The sequence below is a fragment of the Antechinus flavipes genome, chromosome 3 (genome assembly GCF_016432865.1).
Source record: "Antechinus flavipes isolate AdamAnt ecotype Samford, QLD, Australia chromosome 3, AdamAnt_v2, whole genome shotgun sequence".
NCBI classification, from domain to species: domain Eukaryota; kingdom Metazoa; phylum Chordata; class Mammalia; order Dasyuromorphia; family Dasyuridae; genus Antechinus; species Antechinus flavipes.
The window spans coordinates 314,409,902-314,433,732 of record NC_067400.1 but is presented as its reverse complement, the minus strand read 5'-3'; the positions used below and the strand labels follow the sequence as shown (position 1 = coordinate 314,433,732).

General features: G+C 35.9%; 1 protein-coding gene across 4 annotated transcripts in view; it reads right to left on the bottom strand.

Moving 5' to 3' along the window:
• CFAP91 (cilia and flagella associated protein 91) overlaps positions 1-23,831 on the bottom strand; it is a 69,135-nt gene that overhangs the window by 30,115 nt on the left and 15,189 nt on the right. For 3 of the 4 annotated variants that reach the window (XM_051985349.1, XM_051985348.1, XM_051985350.1), the window contains exons 2-7: positions 23,713-23,789; positions 23,277-23,434; positions 16,796-16,879; positions 15,942-15,998; positions 11,656-11,837; positions 9,076-9,253 (exon numbers count right to left, since the gene is read on the bottom strand). In XM_051985349.1, coding sequence (XP_051841309.1) covers positions 9,076-9,253; positions 11,656-11,837; positions 15,942-15,998; positions 16,796-16,879; positions 23,277-23,434; positions 23,713-23,789 — 736 coding nt within the window. The remainder of the gene's footprint in view (positions 1-9,075; positions 9,254-11,655; positions 11,838-15,941; positions 15,999-16,795; positions 16,880-23,276; positions 23,435-23,712; positions 23,790-23,831) is intronic. The other variant, XM_051985351.1, reaches the window with a different exon arrangement.

Here is a 23,831-nt window from a genome sequence, read left to right as displayed (position 1 = left end):
GATATAAAGGCCTCCAGAGTTCATTTATTAGGGTAGCTAGGTGGCACAGTGGATAGAGTGCTGGGCCTGGAGTCAATATTATTATCCTAAACAACTCATTATCTAGTCTCTACTTGAAAATTTCTCATGAGAAGAGTCAATTACCACCTGAAAAATTAGAAGAAATGTTTAAATGTCAAAACTAAATCTGTGTCTTTATTACTCCCTAATTCTATTCTCAAAATCTAAGAAAAACACATCTAATCCCTTCAAGTACTTGAAGATAGCAAATATGTCATTCCTACTTAATCCTGTTTGCCTCAATTTCCATGTCTGCAAAATGAGCTGGAAAACTATTGCAGTATCTCTATCAAGAAAACCCCAAACAGGGGCAGCTAGATGGCACAGTGGATTCTTCAAATTATCTTTATAGGACACATTTTCCAGATTCATGCACAATCTGGTCATCCTCCTATTGATACACTCTAGCTTGTCAAAGTTTTTCTAAAACTGGATGCCCTGATCTGAACATACTGTTCCAGCTGTGTCCTGCCCAGGCCCAGCCCTACAGGGACTATCACCTCCCTAGTTCTAGACATTCTGTTTCTCTTTCTTAGTACACAGCCTCAGATTAGCTCTGGAGACTGCTATATCATAATGCTAATTCATTCTGAGCTTTGAGTCCACTAAAACCCCTCAATTTTTTCATATGAACTGTTGCCTAGCCTCACATCTTCTATTCTTTATCTGTACAGTTGATTTCCTTAATCTAAATATGGGCTGTTATTATACTCATTATATTTAACCTTATTAGCTTCAGCCTATTAAAACCTTTAAAATCTTGTTTCTTCCATCTCTTAGTCATCTGAGAGCAGCTTTATATCATCTGAAAATGAAAATAAGCATGCCAACCAAGCTTCTTTCATGCCATTGCTATGAATATTGTTATGAGGAAAAGAGAAAGGAGCATACCTGCCACTATGAATTTCTGGGAAGAAAAAGGGAAAATTAAGTAAAATAAAAATTTATGATGACAATCAAAATTAGAAACATTCAAATGATACATATTTATGTATATTTTAAATCCATTTGAAATGCCTTCTGAGAGGTTTTACTGCTGACAAAAAGAATAGCAGATCATTGAGAACGTTTTTGCATGTTTTGTAGCTAAATGATTTTCAATTCTTTGGGAAAATATGTGCTATTTATTGTAAAGCACCCTCAACTTTCTCCCAGGTTTAAATTTAACAAGGGAAAAATTCTAAACAAGAGTAATTCTCTGATAGCAGAGAGGTCTTTCTGACTGCATCATTTAATGGAGATGGTAGTTGGAGAAAGATCTGCAAGAAACAGTCGACTGTCTTGGCAAGTTTTTCATTTTATAGGAACTGTGTCTCCACACTAACCAGATGTCTCTCTGCATTTTCAATATCTTTTTGTAATAGGGCATCTGTCTCTCCAAACTGTGAAAATGTTGAGGCTATGGTACTCAGACTCAGTGCCTCATGTTTGACAACAATCTTGTTCAAAGCATTATTTCCAGTAAAACTATAAACTTTTCCCAAGACATAACAAGGCATTAAACGACCTTACTTAGAAGCCTATTTGAAATTTTGGAAAGATAACCTTTGAGGTCCCTCCCAGTTACAATTCTATGATTCTTTGATAAAGTATCTTTTTAATCCCTCAAGCCTGTGAAATTAAGAATTGTCAAATTATTTAAAATTTAAAAGTTTTTACACAAACAAAACCAATGCAGCTAAAACTAGAAAAGATTTTGACAAATGGAATATGGAAAAAAATCTCTGTAGCAAGTTCCTCTGAGCAGGCTTTCATTTCTAAGACATATAGGAAACTATTTCAATTTTGTGAAATTAAGAACAATTCCCCAATTGATAAACTGGTCTAAGGACATGAATAGGTAATTTTCAGAGGAAGAAATCCAAGCTATCAACAACCACGTCTTCTTTAGGCAATTCATGCCACAAAGAGAAGGTTGTAAAATGTATTCTAGAGAATTTCTTCACCTGGCAGGTTCCTCTGCTAATGGAATTGCAGGTCCATCCCTAAACTCCAGCAGAACAACATTATCCCTCTAAACTTGTTACATTTCAATTTAAGAATTCTCTTGTAATTTCTTTCCTGACAGTTCTAAAGGGCAATTGAAGATAATGGACATGTGGTACATGTAACGGGACAGTTTAAGAATTGTGTTTAGTATTTGATTGGAAGTTTTTTTTATGTCCATTTATTTTTAAGTTTCCAAGAGGGGATCTGTATTGCTTGGCTGTCCATATTTCTTTTTCAAATAATATTTTATTTTTCCATATATATGCAAGGATATAGTTTTCAACATTCACCTTTGTATAACCCTGTGTTCCAGAACCAGGAGCCACAAATGACTGAAATATTTAACCAAACTCCTGAAACACTGGAAAATGATGTGCCACTTGTAATGGTTTGCTGCCTCAAGGTTTTAAAAAAAAAATCTACAAGATGTGGGAAAAATACTTATACAATTCCATCTGTTTCTACTTTTTTTTCAGTGAATTTTTTAGCAATATTGTCAAAATGACAAAGAAAAGATCTGTAAATCTTTGGATTGTGATGTTTTGTTTTGTTTTTCTGAAATTAATAATTATGTCCCCACACACATCAGCACTTTTTCCAAATATGTTTTCACAACTTTACTTCAGTGATTCCAACAACTATAAGCATATGTGCTATAGCAGGCTCCATAATGAGCAAGATGGAAGGCACATATCACCTTGGAATCCTGCTCCAGATTCTCTCTGACCTCTATAGAAATAAAATAAGCAACTATTTTATCTATGGCTTTTCTGTTTTTCCGGATCATCTTCCTCTAGCTCTGATATCCTTCCCGCACCCTGCAGATGTCCTGTACAAGGCCAACATAGGCAATGTTTCATCTTAAAATAATGATAATCACCATCTCCCTCTTGCCAAAGAGACAGTGGAGTTAAAATCCAGAATGAGACATGGATTCTTGGCCCTGATCAATACATAGTTTCACTAAACTATGCTCTTTCATTTTGAGAGTTAAAAAACTTGTTTGTTGGGGTGGAGTGTATAATCTTAGGATGATAAATGTTTATAAAAGCAATACTTTTAAAAATACTTTTTTTTTTTAAAATGGGAATACAGGAGGAGGATTCTGGGAAGATGGTGGAGTAGTTCAGTAAATTTCAAGTTCTCCAGATTTCTCCCACAAACAGACCAAATTTGCATCTCCAAGTGAACATAGATTCTGAAAAATACAGAAGACTTGGGGCAGCACAGCGCCCTCCTGGAGAAGTTCTGAAGACTCCAGGCTGGGGATTAACCCATATGAAGTGCAAACTATCCAGGCTAGCTCCATAGAAACAACTGGGGAACCATAGGGGTAGCTGAGTTAGTCTGGAATCTCAACAGGAGCCACAGGAACTTTCACATCCCACATTGTGTGAGGAGTTAGGAGTGGGGGAAGACTGAAGGAATTTTGACTGATTAGGAATGCCAAGACCCAGCTGTGGGCCTGGGGAGAAAAGTAACCACCACCCAATGAGTGCAGAAACAGTGGGGAAAGGATATTGCTGGCTGCAATGGGGAACAGGAAGTTTTTGGTTTGGGTTCCAGGTCAGAAGGGAGAGCTGAAATGAAGCTAGGGGTACCATCACTACCCCACAATTAGAGGTACTTACACTAATACTTCTCATTTTAAAAAAAATAAGCAAAAAGAAAAAACCCAACCAAAGAAACTTTCTATGGAAATAGGGAAGACCAGGGTTTAATCTTCAGAGGACAGTAAAATAAAAAAAAAAAAACAAAACAAAACCCTCTTATATCCCCAAAAATAACATTAAATGACTCCCTGCTCACAAAGAATTTATAGAAGAACTCAAAAAAGACTTAAAAAATCAAATAAGAGACATTGAGGAAAAGAGAAAAAGAAACCATCTAAGAAAACCAAGAAAATTATGGGGAAAAAAAGTTAACCAACTTGAAAAGTAGATATGGAGTTTAAAAGAAGAAAATAATTCTTTGAAAATTAGAAATGGCCAAGTATAAGCCAGTGAAGCTAGGAAAAAAAGAGCAAAAAATAACAAAATAAAATATAAAGAATGAAAGAACAGAATATGAAACATCTTATAAAAACCAACAGATCAAGAAGAGAAAACATAAGAATTGGACTACTTGAAAATTGTGACTAAAAAAAGAACCTTGACACAATAATACGGGAAATAATCCAAGAAAATTGACCTGGAGTGAAGAACATGAGGGCAAGATAGAAACAGAAAAAATTCACTAATCACCACCTCAAAGAGATCCTTTGTGGAAAACACACAGAAATGTTATTGCCTAATTTTTAAACTCCCAGATTAATGAGAAAATTTTGCAAAAAAACAAGAAAAAAACCAAACAAAACAATTTAAATATGCTGGAGTTACAATTAGAATTGTACAGGACTTAGCAGCAAAGATCACAGGTCCCAGACTAGCTCTAGCTCTATTGGGAGCTTTTTTTTTTTTTTAAGTTCGCAAGGGTGGACCAGGAGGTTGCTGATTTCTACTTGATCCCATATTCCTTCCTAGCACATCTTGTCCTTGCACAACCTTCTCTTGTAACCACTTGTAACCTTGTAATTTAAGCTTACACATGGATCCACTCATCTGGTCAAGCTAAAACAGGTCACCTTTCAGACACTGTCAAAAATCATTCTCTCTTCTATACTGAGGAAGAGCCACTTTTGTAAACCAAACATTCCTGTCTGTAAAGCTGCAAAGCTGCCATTCAGTGTGTCAGGAATAATATGAAAAATAACTTTGTGGACTCCTAGTCACTAAACTGAAAAAGCTGAAATGGAACCTACTCAAACTCCTTCCACGTTAAGTAAGTGTTGATATGATTTTTTTAGCTAGGGGTGAAGTTTACTAGGTGGAATCCTACCTATTTTTGAGGATGTTCATTGTTAGACACTGGAACATGTAAAGGTATTATTTGAATGCCACCCATTCTGGTTGACTCCTTATCCAAATGATAAGAAACTCTGTGGGCAATCTTGCCTAATTTGCTATCAGTGAATTTTTCCTATTTGTACTTTCCCCTCATGTTCTATCACTCTGTGACAATTTTCTTGGATAATTTCTTGCATTATTGTGACAAGATTCTTTTTTTGATCTCAATTTTCAGGTAGTCCAATTATTCTTATACGTTTTGTTTTTGATCTTTACTCCAAATCTGTTTCCTTTATAAGATGTTTCACATTCTGTTCTATTTTTTCATTCTTTATATTTTGTTTGTTATTTCTTGGTCTTTTGTAACTTTACTGTCAGAACAGTTTCTTAGAACACTAGTGAGTGATTTAAATCTATAGGAAACATTGAAGGTTTTTTCACTAGTTCCAAAATCCCCACTGCTGTTTGCCACAAAGCAGTAAAGAGCTATCCACCACACTGTGTGTTGTACCATACTGTCTGTCTCCCCATACTGCTCACCAAGATTTCTTTATGTGTTTTATAATCCCCTATCTATACCAAAAGTAACTGTTATTTCTGCTATTCAGAAGCTTTCATTGCTTACAAACCTTATCTTCTGACCTTACTTGTTTTGAGTCAAAATTTATGATCAAAGTTTTTATCTGCTTTTGTTCACTGATATACAATAGAAAATGTTTCTTGAGAACATTAAGGGGCCTTAGATTAACAAAATCTATTAGCTTGTTTAATTTCTGTCTCCAAAATTTTTAACCATTTCATTTCAGTGGCCAAATATCTCTAATTTTGCACTGTTTACTACAAAAGGATAAAATTAGCTGTAAGTTAGAAGGAATTCTAACTTTGGTGTGTCAATAAAACCTTCTGGCAGTCTGCTGGAGTCTAAAGGATTCCTCCTCAGAGTGTTTTTAATGTACAAAATAAAACCCAAAAAATTACAAAGGAAAACCATTATATTGAAAAAGTTATCAAAAAAAATTTTTTTAAAAACAAGTTCATGGACCCCAAGTTAAAAAACCCAGTTCTAAGTGATGACATATCCAGAGACATTTTTTAGCAAAATTCAGAAGACAAACATTCCATTCCCCGGCCCCCCAAAAAAGTATTTTATTTTGAAGTAGAAAGAGAGGCTGTGTGCATCAGAAAAGACTTGGAATCAGTGTCACCTCCGTCATATCCTGACTGTGTGACACTGGGCAAACCACACGGCCTCTCATTGCTCCCTCCCCATGCATCCCAGCCATCCCCCCATCCCAAGCAACTTGTTAAGAATATCAAATTAGCAAAACAGTTGTAAATAGACTTTGGCACGTGGGATTTCCTCACTAGGAGTCTTTTCAATGAATGAAATCAAAGTCTAGTTGAAAGAAAAAAAAAAAAAAAAAAAGCAGAGGTTTGGCTAAATGCATAGAAAAACCCACGAGCTCCTTGTCCGAGGTCTTCCCGCAGTGTGCGCACGAGTGTTTATGCATCTGGTAACCTGCTTCCCGTCCTTTGTGCTCCTGTGCTCCACAGCCACAGCGGTCCTCTTTAAATCTTCGTGGCCTCCACTTCCTGTCTCCGCGCCTTCGCCCCGGCAGTCCCATCCTCAGAATGCCTTTCTGCGTTATTTCTGCCTCTTGGAATCCCCGGGCCCCTCCAAGACCAGCATTAAGCACCAACCTAATTAGGGGCTTTTCCAATTGCTCCAGTTCCTCCTGCCCTCCCCCCCAAAGTCACCATCTATGTGAGAGAGTGTGTGTGAGAGCTGAGCCTATGTGGGGTTTTCTAGGCACAGACGCTGCAGCGGTTGCCACTCCCTTCTCCAACCCATATTAGAAAGCAGGAATTGAGGCAAACAGGACTAAATGCCTTGTCCCGGCTCACACAGCTAGGAAGTGTCCGAGGCCCGATTTGATCTCATGAGAAATCTTCGTGACGCTGTGGCGCCCTCTAGCCGCCTGCCTCATCAAAAAGTGCTCGTGCACTGCCCCAGCAAAGCAGAACTGAACTGGCTCAGCAGAAACAGGAAACGCGCCAAGTGAGAGAAGCCCCCACAATGCGCACAGGGACTGCTTGATGGTCGGACATGCAGTAACTCGCCTCTAATTTGCTGGTGTCGTTTTGGTCCTCTTGAAGAAAGAAGGACAACCACCAGCCAATCAGCCGCCGTCTTGTACACACCTACATATTTAAAGACTTTTTACTTTTGTCTTTGTATCCCAGTACTTTAACACAGAGCCCAAAACATATTAGGTAATTAAAAAACAAAAACTGATTGATTCAAGGGCACCAATGCGACAGAATCAGCAAATGTACTCAAGCAAAAGACATATCTAGAAGGACCCAAAAAACATATGAACTTAAAAGTTTCAGTACAGCTGATCATTAATAGGTATATGTAGTAGCTCCTATCAAGAGAAAAAAATTTCTAGTGAAAAAAGGGCTGAATTTTGAGCCAACAGACCTGGTTCTAAATTTCAGCTCCGCTCACCTTGGTCAAGGGGCTTCAGTGGTGTCAGTTCAATTCCCTCATTTTCAAATTTAGAGAGTTCAATTCTAGCCTAACTAGATCTTTAAGTCTCTTCTAGTCTTAACTCTAGGATCCCAGCAAATCATTTACATTCTAGTTAGGGACATCAGAAATATGAAACAATTAGAGAACAGTATAGAATAACAGGTCTAAATGTCACAGGGGTTACAAATGCTACTGAGGAGTTGAGAAATGAGAGATGAGATGACGGTAAGAATCCATGATGAAGATGGGATTTGACAAGGTAGGCTGGGAAGGATGGTCTTTAAATTTTTGATAGGGGGCAGCTAGGTGGCGCAGTGGATAGAGCACCAGCCCTGAAGTCAGGAGGACCCGAGTTCAAATCTGGTCTCAGACACTGTCTAGCTGTGTGACTCTGGGCAAGTCACTTAACCCCAATTGCCTCAGCAAAAAAAAAAAAAAAAAAAAAATTGATAGGCCAGGAACACTGAAGAAAACATTTTAGATGAAGAGAACAGTTTGAGGAAAGGGGGAGAAAATGAACACGGAATGCAAGAGACATCAAAGAAACTGGCCTGAATGGAGAAGAGAGTAATAAGGAACAAAGGCTGGTTGGATAGGGAGAAACTAGATCATAGAATTTATACTTGACCTGTATTGCAATGTAAAAGGTTTTTAAGCAAAGGAAAGATAACATGAAAGCTGCAGAGTATTTTTAAGATTAGACTGGTAGAAGAATAAATTTAGGTAGAAAGAAATTAAATTTGTAGAGATGAAATGCAAAATGTGAGGTATGTAGGGCATAAACTTGAGTCCATCAAGCTGAAGGAAGAGGGAAAGGATAGATTTGAGAAACATTTTTAATTTATCAATACCTACCTCTCTGAGAGTCTCCAAGAAAAGCTATCCATTTGTTTAAGGCACCCTGTGGGTCAAATAAGCCCCTATTGATGTCTTAACTTTTGCCAGTTAGGGAATGCATTAGGGAATGCAAGACATTAAGTAAACAGTATAGCAAATATGTCTTTAATGTTTTCCTCTTGACATATTGCTGAGACTAACATTTTTGGAACTATATCAAGTAATTGTAGGAAGAAGGAATCTTTTTGCCTTAGTTTTGAAAAAATAAGATAAAAAAATTTCTCAAGTTCAGATAAACTATATTCTTCCACAAGTAGCACACCATAGGAGAGTGTATAAACAGAGAGAATACACATAATCAAAGAACATATGTGGAAGGAAAACAGGCAGGAAATGTACCTGCAAGAGCCCATGCCAGGAGCCCAAATGACCAGGGCACACTGCAAGAGAGCACACACATCAGGATCACCTGGGATCCTGTGTCCTCACATATGACAAGGCCAACTAATACCTCTGATACTCCCCACAGAACTATTAATATCCTCTAGTAGGCATCTCCCTGTGGTCCATCATCTCTCTCTCTTTCTCACTCTTTCTCTCTTATGCAGGTTAATGATACAGTTGAGTTTTAGCTTAAGAGCAAGAATAGTATAAAAATAAATTGAACATACTTTGATGTGTGAAAAAAAGAAAAAAGTCTGCTGTGATAAGATCTATAGGACATATGAATGAAGGGATAATAGTACTGATGATTGATCAAGTACCTACTTTTCAATTTCATGTTCTCTAAAAGCCCACTCTTTTCTTTCCATGTCATTCATCATTTTCCTCCTTTTATTGAATAATTCATCATTACTCAGAGGTGGAAGAGTAGCTTCCCAAGCACGTTTCTCTCTGGCACGTTCAATCATCTCTATTTCAGCAAGTCCTGCTGGAAGTCCCCGACCTTCAGGATAAAACAACAACAGTACTTTACAAAAAAATTTACAAAATATCATGAAGCAAAAATACTTTTTATATACTTTACTTATATCCTCTCCCACTCAAATATATGTTAACAAATGCCATTATAATATTAATTCTATAAAAAAATATCCATGTCTCAGGCTTATACTATATATATATGTGTGTGTGTGTGTGTGTGTGTGTGTGTGTATATGTATATACACATAACTATTTAATAACTGTACCTGAGTAACTTTTTAATGAGGTTTAAACTTTTAAAAGTTTTACTGATACTTTTTTATAACACATGATGTTCTAGATATACTCTTACTTCTCCAACATACAGACACCCAATGACCCTTTTCTTCTAATATTTAAAGTTAAACAGTCTTTATCAAATTTGTATTGGTTATATGTGAAGGTGATTGGTATAAATGTTGGGGTTAGAAGGCTTTAATGATGTTCTTATTCTTGGTCAGAGCTTCCTATTTCTATTCAAACTCAGTAACTGAGGAACTGAGCCAACTTCTACTTGGAATATTCTTCTCTTTGTCCTACAGGTCACACTCACTCCTTGACTTAATTTGGATCATGTCATGAGCTCTGGTCACAATTATTACAATCTAGCTAAAAATATATCCCCTACTGAATTTGCTATGGCTATTAGATATACATCAAAACTTCTGAGGAATTAACAGTACCTCCAAGCCCCCAGCAGAAACAAATTCCAAAAAGGAAGCAAAACTTCAGGTAAGCTTTCTCCAATTTCTTTCCAAGTCCTAGCCTTTCCTTGTGGCTCCACTACACTCTTTGGTATACTCTCTCCTAACTTTCCTATATTAAAGTTAAATCCTTCCTTTTAAAAATTTTAACACTAAAATTTTTATTGCTCCATATATGCCAAAGGATTTACAGCAGCCTTTTTTTGTGGGCAACAGAGAACTAGAAATAAAGTAGATGACCATCAATTGAAGAAAAGCTAAAAACTAATTGTGCTATAAGAATTTACATGCTATAAGAAACACAAATATAATGATGCAGAAAAACATGGAAAAACATACATGAACTGAGGCACAAAGCCAAAGTAACAATATCCACAAATTCAACAATATAAATGAAAGAAATACTACTGCAAAACAACTGAAAATGAATGTGGCAAAAATTACAAATAATAAGCATTCCTCATTCCAAAGTAGAGAGATGAGAAGATATCTTCTTCATTTCTCTGCAGACATGGGGGTTCTTTCAATGTTCAGTACATTAAATATTAATTTATTATTATTATAAATTATGTATATAATAAATTATAAATATAAAATATTATTTTAATATAATTATAATATATTATGATATATAAGTATTATATATTATATATAATATAATAATATAAATTATAAAATATTATAACAGAATGTTAGATTTTTTTCAATCTACTGATCTAATTTAGTGATTTTTCCTATTCTCTTTTTCTTTTGTCTTAAAAAAAAAAAAGCCTTTTCACATCAGTCATTAATGTTCTTAAAATAAAGATATTATCTTATGTCACCATTTCCCTCTTGGTTCAATAAACTACAATGACTCCCTATTACTTCCAGAATCAAATATAAAATCCTTTGTTGGTATTTAAATCTCTCTTTTACCACTCCAATATTCTTATACCTGACTCATCCCCACACACTCTTCAGTCAAAATTCAATGAAAAGTAATTGGCCACTTGCTGTACAAGCATACCATCTTGTGATTCCAGGCATTTTCACTGACTGCTCCCCCCTTCTTATCTTTGCCTTTTACCTTTCCTGGCTTTCCTCAAGTTCCAGCTAAAATAATCCCACCTTCTGCAAGGAGACTTTCCAGATTCCTTTTAACACTAGTACTTTCCTTCTTTTGACTATTTAAAATTTATCTTTTAACATGTTATCTCTCTCATTAAATTGAGCTTCTTGAGAGTAGAGATTATTGTTTTACTTCTGTTATTATTTTGCCTTTCTGAAGCATAGTTCCTAGACCATAGCAGGTCCTCTATAAAGGTTTATTGACTTGATTTATTATACATACATGAATATATACTTGAAATATTTTTGATTCATAGAGGATATATGAACTAGTAAACAGGAGACACTAACTTTTGACTGCCAAAAAGCAGTAAGAACAGATGAACAAGCATTCATGAGCAAAATGGCAAACTTTAAACAAATTCCTATGAAAAGACTATATAGCTATAAAGAATAAGACTCTTCAAATAGCAACTGCAATGTAATCAGAGGCAGGTTTCATGAACCAGTAATGGAGAAAGAACAATGGGTCACACAAAGGGTCATTTCTAGGACCCTACATCTGATCATATAATTATCCATTAACAACAGTAGTCAGCTCCAATCATTAAAAACACATTGGCCAACTTACCCCAAGTGAGAGTAGCCAAGGTCAAGATCTCAGGGATAGTATCCTGGCATACTACGTATTCTGGAGTATATGGATCTGTTTGAGTCTCACTATCCCGATAATCTGTCTGGGTGCCTTGAGTATGTACCAAAGCAACTTGGGGCTGCTTTTTAGTGGCTGAAATATAATTGTATATATCTTGTCTGAAAGGTAAAAAAGAAAAAAATTTACATCATGCTAAGATCTTTTAGAATACCCAAGTATAAATATGAGTTAAAAATCAAACTTGGCGCACATATTAGCCTATTTACCCTTCAACTCAAAGAGACATAAAGTAATGTGCCCAGCCACCCATAGCAGGGAGAAAACCCTTTCTGTTTCTTCTTCAGATTCTTCAGTATGCCTAGGGTTCTGTCCAAATATCCTTGAAAAATTTCCTTTCTCGGATGTCCATCAATTGGAGAATGGTTGAGTAAATTGTGGTATATGAATGTTATGGAATATTATTGTTCTGTAAGGAATGACCAGCAGGATGAATACAGAGAGGACTGGTGAGACTTACATGAACTGATGCTGAGTGAAATGAGCAGAACCAGGAGATCATTATATACCTCAACAACGATATTGTTTGAGGATGTATTCTGATGGAAGTGGACCTCTTTGATAAAGAGAGCCTTAATTGATCAAAGATGGACAGAAGCAGCTACACCCAGAGAAAGAACACTGGGAAATGAATATAAACTGCTTGCATTTTTGTTTTTCTTCCTGGGTTATTTATACCTTCTGAATTCAATTCTCCCTGTGCAACAAGAAAACTGTTCGGTTCTGCACACATATATTATATCTAGGATATACTGCAACCCATTCAACATGTAAAGGACTCTTGCCATCTGGGGGAAGGGATGGGGGGAGGGAGGGGAAAAATCGGAACAGAAGTGAATGCAAGGGATAATGCTGTAAAAAATTACCCTGGTGTGCGTTCTATCAATAAAAAGTTATTAAAAAAAGAAAAATTTCCTTTCTCTCTCCACATCTGTATAATACCTGAAAAAAGTTATTTCCCCATATATTGAATTGAGGGACAGGAGAAAGGAAGAAGAGAGGGGAAAAGGAAGTTGAAAGGAAGTCACTTATGAATATAAAATGTGGATTCTGGGTGCCACAGGAGACTCTTAAAAGTATAGTATACTTTTAGGATCATATAGTATAGCTATATGATCTCTAGCTTATCTTTTGTCCCATGGTCATGCCCCCCAATTTAGCTGATTTCCCCCACCCCCCACTCAATTCAAGGATAGAGAAGGGCAGATATAGTCTGCCTTTCATAGAAACCTATTTTTTCCTCTAGATAGTAGAGAATTGGGATAATTATAGAATATAAACCATAGTTATCTAAAGCGAATGGCAGATGTCATATAGTGTGTGATCCAAAAGTTTTAGTGCATTTTAAAGCTACTCTTTATATAAGGCACAAGACAGATGACTTTTCATATATGTATATATGTGTGTACACATACAGATACATACATATATGACATTCATTATACTGTCAAACTACCAGGAAGAATCAAAAGAGTGGCTTTTATTTTTCCATTTAGAATAATACATATTTGGGCAAGTAACCTGATTAAACATGCAAAAGATGATTATATAAGAACTTAATGGATTCCTCAAGTTTAGATTCCTAATGTATGACCCATTAATTAGATTCAAAAAGATCTGACAGATACCAAATATTATTATGTGATATATCTATAATAATATGATAAACACTCTTCCTTTCTTGTCTACCTTCTCAGCAATTTACCTTAACTACTAAATTGTTCCATTTTCTTATTCTGGGAGGTTTCTGGAGGAGGAAGAATTAAGAGCTAGATAACACACTGGTTTGGTAGTTGTCTAGTTTCTTCCAAGTTTTTCCCTTTCCTTCCCTATCTCATGATTCTAGCCAAATAAATTCTGTAAGTCAGCCATGACCAAAGGGCTAAATTGTAGGTCAATTGTGGCATGTAAGAGAGGGAGGAAAGCCCTTTTTGTTGGGGCAGGGAACTGAAGGTTGGATGGATGCCCCTGGGTTGGGGAGGGCCTGACTGGGTTGCAGTGTGTGAGTGTGGTAGAATACTATTATTCTGTGGGAGGGGATGGATGGGGCTGATTTCAGGGGGCCTGGAGGGACTTTCATGAATTGGTGCTGAGTGGGGTGAGCTGAGCCAGGAGAGCAGTGGGCACAGTAACAACAGGATTGTGTGATGGTCAATTGTGATGGACTTGGCTCTTTTTTAGCAGTAGAGTGATTAAGGGCAATTCCAATGGACTTGTGATGAAGAGTGTCATCGACGTCCAAGGAGAGAACTATGGAGATTGAATGTGGATCCAGCTATAGTGTTTTACCTTTTGTAGTTCGCTTTTTTTCCCTTTCTTGTGTTTTTTTTCTTTTTGATCAAAATTTTTTTTGGCTCAGCATGCCAAATATGGAAGTGTGTTTGGAGGAATTGAACATGTTTAAGCTATAATATATTGCTTGCTCTCTTGGGATTGGGAGAGGAGGAGAGAAGAGAGAGGTTGATGTGGAACAGGGTTTTGCAAGTGGGGTGCCTAAAACTATCTTTGCATGTATTTGAAAAAATAAAATACTATTTTAAAAAATAAAAGTCAGGATATCTAAAAAGGGCACTATTCTGCTCATCTGGCTTCTTGCTCGGCTTGGTCTCTACTATTTCTTGAAACCCTTAATGATGCTGCTGCTGCTGCTATTGCTTCCTTTTCTGGTCCTGTCTATTAACTTTCCTTTGCCTTTCCTGTCTATTAACTTTCCATAGATTTGGTAATAATAGATATTAATAAAATTTGGTTAATGGTTTACTCTGCCCATTATCTTCTGGCTTTGCTTTCCCAATCCCTATAACTTCCACAAATTCATGAAAGAAGGACCCTCTTGAAAAGCCAGTGAATCTCTTTTTGTTGTTTGCTTGCATTTTATTTTCTTTTTAATTTTTTCCAGTTTGATTAGATTTTTTTAGTGCAGCAAGATAACTGTGTAAATATGTATACATATATGGGATTTAACATATTTCTACCATGTTTAACATATATTGGACTACTTTCTATATAGGGAAGGGAGTAGGGAAATGGGTGGGGGAATTGGAACATAAGGTTTTGCAAGGGTTAATGTCAAAGAATTATCCATGCATATGTTTTGAAAAATAAAAAGCTGCTTTAATAAATAAAAAAAAAAGAAAATTAAGAAAGAAAAAAACCCAGTAAATGCAATGGTTCTTATTTGAGGGTTCAACTCATCCTTTTTTACTATAATACATAAATTCTATATACATCTGTCACCTTTATCAACTAAGCTAACTTGACTCCACCTGAGCATGAAAGCTTTGCATTTTAACTCACGTTTTCTTCTTGTGTGCCCTTCTTAAGGGTATAAACCCAGGTCTCGTCTCTTAGTCCTTCATTATCTACTACTTGCTGGACAGCTCTATCCTTGTTATGCCACAGGTATTTCAAACTCAACATGTCCAAGAAAGAACTCATTTTCTTCCCCTCCTCCAAATCCATCAGTCTTTATTTGTAATTTCCTTGCTTCTGTCAAGAGCAGGTACTACATCCTCAAAATTATTTTGGGGGCTTTTCTGTTATTCCCTACATCCAATTAATTGCCACGTTGTCCTGTTGCTTTCTCCTCAACATATCTCATTCACACCCTTCCTTCTACTTGATTGTCACCAAATTAGGTGAGGTCCTGACTCACTGTAAGAGATTCCTAATGGGGTCTCCCTGCCTCCAGTCTTACCCCTCTCCAATCTATCCTCCCCTTGGTTGCTAAGGAATCTTTCTAACGCATATGTTAGGCCATGTCATCCCCAAGAAGCTGCTATCATTCTCTTTCATTTCAAGGATAAAACACCTCTGTTTTACCATTAAGCTCTTTAAGAGATGGAGTCAATCTTTTTTTCTCAGACTTAATTCTGTGATTCCTCCATTGCACTTTCAACATTCCAGACAAACTGATCCATTTATTCTTTCTCATACCCCATCTTTCACCTCCCACCTCTGATAGTATTGACAAATTACACTAAAGCAGGACAGTATTAGAAAAATGGAGGATTCACAAAATATTTATCAATTGGTTATTGCAACAAATTGTTAAGTCACAGCATCAAGCAACAAATATATCAGAAGAGCATAATATTTAGATAAATTTCTTTTTAAATCAAATATACCAAAGTAAACAGTCTGCATCTCTAATAATGAAGAAATAAAATTAACTGGAAAACACATTTCAATTCTTTGTTACTTACTTTTGTGTTGCAAGAATAACATTAAGTGGCATCTGCTTGTAAAATGGAAGGAAAGGCCTGAGGGGAAAATAAGGCAATATAATTAAATGGGATTCATGACTTGATGAAAGTTGATGATTTAATTCCTAAGATTCCTTCCAATTCTAAAATGTTATGATTCACATGTAACCCTGGCTCTCCCCAATATCTTGGGGGCAATTTCTTAAATAAGGCCTTCTACATGCCATTTCATATTCCGTCCCAAAGCTCATCTTTACTGGGCTATGTTTTTGTGAAATTACAAAGCTTGCTCCCTTCCATAGGAAGCTCATATCTATGAAGAGTTTTATAACTCTTCATTAAAGTCTAGAATATTTGGCAATGAAAAGGGTCTTGAAAGACCATCCATCCCCAGTTGCAACTGAGTTTCATGGAAAAATAACAATATTCATGAGATATTTACTTTCTCAAGGGACCTTAGTTATCTTAGAGTCAAGATTTCATTTCTGTCCCAGAACAGATTCTATAGGTAACTCAAGTGTATCTTTTGATTCAACTTTATTACTCAATAATCAATTTATGGTTACCTATTCGAATTATGGGAAATTGACAAACTGAATCTCTTAGTACTAATTTGGATTGTTCTTACTCACAAAAAGCCTATGTATACCACTTTCCAGTTCATTCTGATATTTTTGCATCTTCATTATCTAGATTCCTACACCAATCTGTATCCTATTTCATTTTTCATCTACCTAAATTACTAAACTTAATGTGATTAAAGGAAATTCTTTCTTCTCATTCTAAGTACACACGTTCCAATGGATTTTAATTATCAGATTAAGATTTATTCACCATTAATGTTGGCTTCTTACCATTCAAAATATTTATAACGATTCTTTCCTGTAACCTGAGGATCTTCAAAAACTTCTTTAGGCATCTTAAAAGAAGGGTCAGCCCTAAAATGAACCAAGAAAACAACATTCAAGTCTAGAATAAGAATACTAGTTGGTATTTAACTTTTATAATGACTTATTCTAAGAGATTATTTCTTCACCATTTTATCAATCAATAAGCTTTATTACATCATTATTTGCCAGGTCCTATGGGATTCAAAGACAAAAACAAAATAACTACTGCCCTTAATGAGTTTATATTCTATCAGTATTCCATACAATTCCCATGTGTATATATGTGTGTGTGTGTGTATATATATATTTTTTCATGTTCAGATACCTATTTCAAACTTTTTGTAGGTAAATTATGTTATTATGCATGTGTCTTGAGGTGATATTTGGTTTTCCTGATATGCTGCATGATATTTTAGCTTCCAAAAATAATTCATATAAAGTTAAGGGAGTCACATGATTTAACATAAAAACTATCACATCAAAATTATATGAGAATAATAGGCCAGACAGTCCTTGACCTGATGTTCCTGATGTGCCTCTGGAAACCATGACTACTACCAGTCACAGGCACTTCAGATTGCAGCTGTTAATATCTAAGTGAAACATTCTACAGTTAAGATTTGGTAATTCTACAAATAAATGATGGTTATGTACTACTATAGTATGACCATTCTTGGCAGTCAATGAACTAACAGGGTAATATTATTATGTAATAGATGAGCAGAGAAGAAGAAATATATTAAGTCCCACAGCTGGAGGAATTAATAAATTTTGAAAGTTTTCAGAACAGAAAATGCTCTAGAACTATAAGCCTGTTTCAACTATTACAGGAAAGATTTCTATAAATAAATGGGAAGTAAACATGTCTGGAAGGTGAAGAAGCTTAAGTAATAAAAGAATTTGTAATAAAGAAGCTCTACTAAAAGAACCACTAATTTAAAATGGATAACATATAGAAGGTATTAATGGTAAGAACCAAGAAAGCAAATCTTGGAATTGGCCTAACTTACCTTTAAGATAGAGTTATAAACAAGGGGAAATAATGTTTAAACTCCATCACATACCACAAGGTTAGCCACATGGCTTTCAAACTAGTTACTATCCAAATACATAGCAAATGTAATTTTGATATTTATTTACAAAATACAAAGTATGACTTCATACAATAATGAAACATATCATCAGTAGGCTCAATAAATTATATCTTGCAAATATATTACTCTTTTTAAACTTATGTTGATATTATTAATATGATAAAAAATATCTTGAAATATTAATGAATTCCTAAAAGTTTTCTGTCATCATGTATTTTTACTTGATTATTTGAGTATTTTTTTGAATATAATTATTTCATGTTAAGATTCTAGAAATATTTTAATAATACAAAGGTGTATCCTTATGCAAAAAGTTAGAAACCACAATGTTAACAATTCTAGGAAGTCTGAGCATTTACGGTAATAGCTAAAACTATGTTAGAAGCATCTAACTTCTTCCATTTACAAATAAGGAAGCTGAATCCCAAAGAAGTTAAGTAATTTGTCCCTTTGTCAAAGAAAATGCAGAACTGGGATTCAAATCACGGTCTTAAATCACGGTCTTTTCATTCAAATCCAGTGCTCCTTCCATTGTAGAGGACACTAGAAATATAAAATAGAATAACAAGAATTTGATAATGTCCTCTCTCATACTTTTGCTCCTATATTATACCTGGGAAAAGGAAAGAAATGGACAGTTTTGTCTCGTTATACTCTTACTTGACAATCCTCTTCATTACTACAGCTTTAATTACTTCCTCCTCAAATCAGTGACTTCTAAATATCTAAATGTCTCACCTAAACCTCTTCTTTGAATTCCAGATCTGATTTCCAATTCCTCAAAGGACATTGGAGACAACATGGTATATTGGGAAGAATGCAGTATTTAAGAGTTAGGGGACTTGAGTTCAAATCCCAGTTCTCCCATTTTATTGGGCAGCTTTGCCCCTTTCAACTCTAAAATCATAATTTTATGATCTCTGCTTGGATATGCAAGCATTACCTTAAGCTCATCAATTCAAAACCTGAGCTCATTATCTCTCCCATAAACCTGCCCCTCTCCTTCTACCTTCACTATTTCTCTTTGACACCACTATTTATCTAGTCTTCCACATTTGTAAACTTACAAAAATGTTTTGACTCTGTTCTCTCCTTCACCCTTGATATCTCATCAATAATCAGTTCCTAATCAAGTCAATCTCTGAATCACATCTTGAAGCTATCTAATAATCTTTGTTTCTTACTTTTATTGCAGTAATTTTCATCTCTCATTACTATCAACTTGAACAACTGAGATGGTTTCCCAATAAACTCTTCTGCCTAGAATGCAAAGCCTATCTTAGCCTCACTAACTCTGTGCACTCAAGGAAATCTGGATAAATCTCTGCTCCAAACAGTTTTCATGCCTCCATGCCTTGATTCACATTAACCCTAACAACTCTGTAAAATAGGTGGTATTAAAATTATCCCTATTTTTATAACCAAAGCTTCTTCAACTGTGGGTTGCAATGTTATATGGGGTCTTGTAACTAAATATGGAAGTTGCAAAATTATCAGTAAACATGTGATTTGTATGCCATTTTATATATGAAGAGAGGACCCCAAAACTCTAAAAATCCTTAAAGGAGAAAATCTCCTTCAACTCTGCCTCAGTGAGGGACCCTGCCCCCAAGGGACAAAACAGTTTCATCCTTGTTATCTAGGTGGGGTCGGATGAGTCCTGAAACTCATTGAATTCAATTCAAATTCCAGCTCAAGCTGAAACCCAGCAATGAGCCAACTTGGGACTCCACCCACAAGTTCCCTTCAGCTAAAGCTCCCATTATAAAAGAGCCAAACTAAACCCTCTCTTTGCCAAGGTTCCAAACATGCCATGCTATGCCACACTGGGATGCCAAGGGCCTCTGTCCCCTGGAATATTCTTTCCAGTACCAAACTCTTCTTTACCCTTACCTATTTTCTAACGAGACTTTATGCCTCCCTGTCAAGATTTCTAACCTTACTTCCAATCCCCATAATAAACCTCTTTTATCAATCTAGGTTTTCGGGTCTGAAAATTCTTTTACAGAGAACCTCCGCACCACCAGAAGGGAGTCTCCAAAACTCCCTACCATTGTGCCGAATCCCGAAGGGTTTCAGGGGAGCCAAACCTTTCCATTTGGTTCCCTGAACCCCGAACCTGCCATTAGACCTTATTATTTAACTCCTTGACCACCAGAAGAAACCCTAATCTCATTTTGGTTCCCTAAATCTAAACCTTATCATATATATCTGGAGTCATGTTAAAATTTCTTAAGCGTAAAGAAGTCTAAAAAAAAATAAGAAATCCTGTAAATATTGATGAGGAAAGAGATTCAGAGAATTTAAGAGTCACATGGCTAGAAGTGCTTAAGGCAGAATTCATACCCTGCCCTTGCTATCTCCCAAGTCCATCATTCTATCCACTATATCACATCAGTGTCAAATATAAATATATCATTAATTAATTATGAATGAGATTTCCAAAAGTCTTTAAGTTGTTTTTATGGATTTAAACATATATACCCATGCTCCCAATGTTATACAATGTGATGAAATACCTAGTTTCACACACACAAAAAATTTAATTCATAATATATTTGCCAACTCACAAAATAAAAGATCCTTCACCTATATAACTATATCTGAAAGAGTGCACTCTATTAATAGTAACTCTAACTCCTATGCAACAATGTTTTTATGGGAAAATGCGTTCTCCAGTCCAACCTGGAATTTGGGGTATTCTGTTTTTGTAGCACAAGTAAGAACTCAGTCAACTCCAGGTCAATATTAGTGAGTCCTAAATGATAATTTGTAGCATGAGTTGCAGTGTGGGGCGCTAGAAAGTATAAAAATGAGGAGCTTAAAGGGTCCAACTAATATAAATTTCTGGAAAGATTTCTTCATCCTCAGCTTATTGACAATCATGTCCTTCCTTACCTCCCAGAGACTGGCCCACCTAATAATGCTCTAGGAAAGTCCCTACTTTGAGAAATTTATTTCCAGTAACTTTTATAAAAGTAAAGGAAGATTGTGGGCCTGGAAGATGAAGGACTAAGATCCTGCTGCTTTTAACTTAGTTTTTTATGCTTGCTTGCATTCCTTTTCAGCTGATTCCTAAAACAGCCTTGAGATTTGAGTTTCCTTGCTCACACAACTAATGTGATCTCTCAAGTGATCTTGAGATATATATATATCGTTAATTTAAAAAGAAGCAGCCTGTATTTTATGAACAGAACCCTTTAATGTGGTTTTGAAGGCACAGTATTCCCAAAAAGGGATAACTGAAAGTCAGAGGCTTGATACAAACTCATCATTCTACTAACAGGAGAAAGACCAACTAAATGTCTAATTAGGTTCTAAATAGCTAAATGGTAGATCTTTACTGCAAAAGAGTTTATTAGTCCCCCAGGGTTAAAAATCATCTTACTAAAAGACCTCCATCCTTATAGAGAAAAAGGTGCTTTTACCTAGTGCAATGCCTGAATATTTCTCACCAAAAGAACTGAAGCTTATACTCTGGGTTTTGGACCCAGCAATGACAAAGATAATTTCTACTCTTATGGGGAAGAAACAGCATTTCTATTCGAGATTCCTAAGCAGAACATTGGGGTTGAGGCTGAATAAATGGAAGCAGCAAGAATAGGCCAATTTAAACACAACTGATGGGAAGCAGTAGAGACCAGACATAAAACTCACAAGCCATGGTGATACAGTGATACAATGAGCAGACCCAAGAGAAAGCAGGACCTAAGACATGCAGGCTCAGCACAGGAAAGAGAGGACAATAATAGAAGCCATCAGTGGCCCTGCAATATCAAAAAACTGAGTTATTTATTCATCTGTGAGGCTCATACATATGCCAAGGCCACATGATGCATGATTCCTATATGTAGCCACTTTTTCCACTGTTGGTGAGAATTATTTGTGTGAAAGTGTATCCTGGATTTAGGAGTGAAATCATTCTATTATCACTTTTCTTTGCTTTTTTATTAGATGTTTTTGCTTTGAACCTGTTGTGTCCTCTGGCTTATTAGTAAAAATAAATACCCTTGGGAGAGGAAGCTTATGAATTGTATTTTTGAGGGGCTGACGATTGACTAAGTATCGTGAACCTGTAATATCTTTTGGGAGGGATGGAAAGTGTGAGGAGGGTTCCCCATATGAACTGCAGAAGAAAACACAAGTTCCCAGTTTACACCTAAAATTCTCCTGTCTTTCAAACATGTACACTGCCTTTTGGAAGTTTTCTGAGAATTTTTACTTCTGGAAACAAGAGGCTATTGGACAGATTTTTTCTATTTTCCTTGGCAATCCTTTCTCTTTTTCCATTTATAAGTCATACAGATGATCTATTGGATTAAATGGAAATCTTTGGGCAAACAAATAATTGAAAATTTACCTACACTTCAGAGAAAAACCTTATATGCAAAGAAATACTCAGCATATGTTATTCCAAGTATTCTGTAATAGGAGCTAGAGGGCAACTAGGGAATGGAGCCCTCAGCCAGTGAGGTGAAGGGCAGAGTCCAATGCAAGGACTAGAGAAATGGCTGCCCTTCTCCCTTGTCAGTCAAGATCCAGCTCAGGATTGATCCAAGGACTGAAGAATTTCTCTGCAGATGCATGGACGAGGAAAGAAGCACTGGTAAGAAGGCGTTCCCAGGTAATATAGCATCTTCAGAAGAAAAGAGAAAGAAACAAACTTCAAGGAGTGACAGTAAAGAAGAAATGGAAGTTTCTGTAGCCACACTTAGGTTAGGGGGCAGACACTTACATAGAGTATCTAACCCACATAAATGCTCCAGTCTCTAAATGCCAAACATTAAAAATAATTTAAAACACTACTCCTTGATTTTGGGTCTCAAGATACCCATCATTACTCTCAAAAAGTGTTTACTAAGGATGAATTTATAGATAAACAAAAGAGAAAGGATCTCCATAATTAGGCTTTTTTGCTAAAAATGTACTAACTACAATCTGTAAAGAAGATACCATAAAATGACAAGAAATATTCTAGCTGTTTAAAATTTTTCCTCAGGAAAGCTGAAATATTTAAGTTAAACTCCACAAAGCCTCAGGCTTTCTTATTTTCACTGGTAGTCATATGCATGTATGTTCTGACCCCTGGTCAGACTCCTTTATTCAGTCATCTATGACCACTGTTACTGGTTTAACATGTTGAGGCAAATGCAAAATGTTATCAAGTGTCAAAGGAGGTTGGGGAAGAAAGTCTGGTGGCGACAACTGGTCTAGGTACTACAATTACATGCATTTTAGAAATCTATTTCTTTAAAGGCAGAATAATTTGAATTGAAACTATAAGGTGACTAGCAAAAGGAAAACAACAGTATGAGTAGAGTTTTTGAAAGCTGAAGTCACCTGGAACTTACGCTGCAAATTTGTGGAGAGCTTCTTTACGTTGCTCCGCCCATCCTCGCCATTCTCGATCAATAAATACTGGGACAGGATGTGAGGGGTTCAAATACATGAAGTATCTTGGATAATTCTGCAGGTTACTAAACATATTTCTAAACCTGGGAACTTTTTTCTAATAGAAGTAAAACAGGAAAAAATGGAGGAAGTAATATGATCAAATTTTTAAAACATTTTAACCACTACTCACAGTACTTCATTAACCCTCATAAAGACTCAACAAGTAGATAACCGTCTTGTTCCGAGTAATTGTGTCATTACAATACAAAGTCTGGGGAAGATCTGGCAGTCATTCAATTTATATGATCAATGTACACAGTCAACAAGATAATTCAGGTCTGATTCAGGCCTTTAAAATTGCCTGAATAAATGAGGGAAGATGAAATGGCCTACCACTTGGTTTCTCATCACAGTAGCCTGGATATTAGCCTGTGCATGGTCCTTTGCACTTGACACTATAAACAATGGATCTGCAACAAGAACATAAGCAGAAGAATAAGAACATAGCAAAT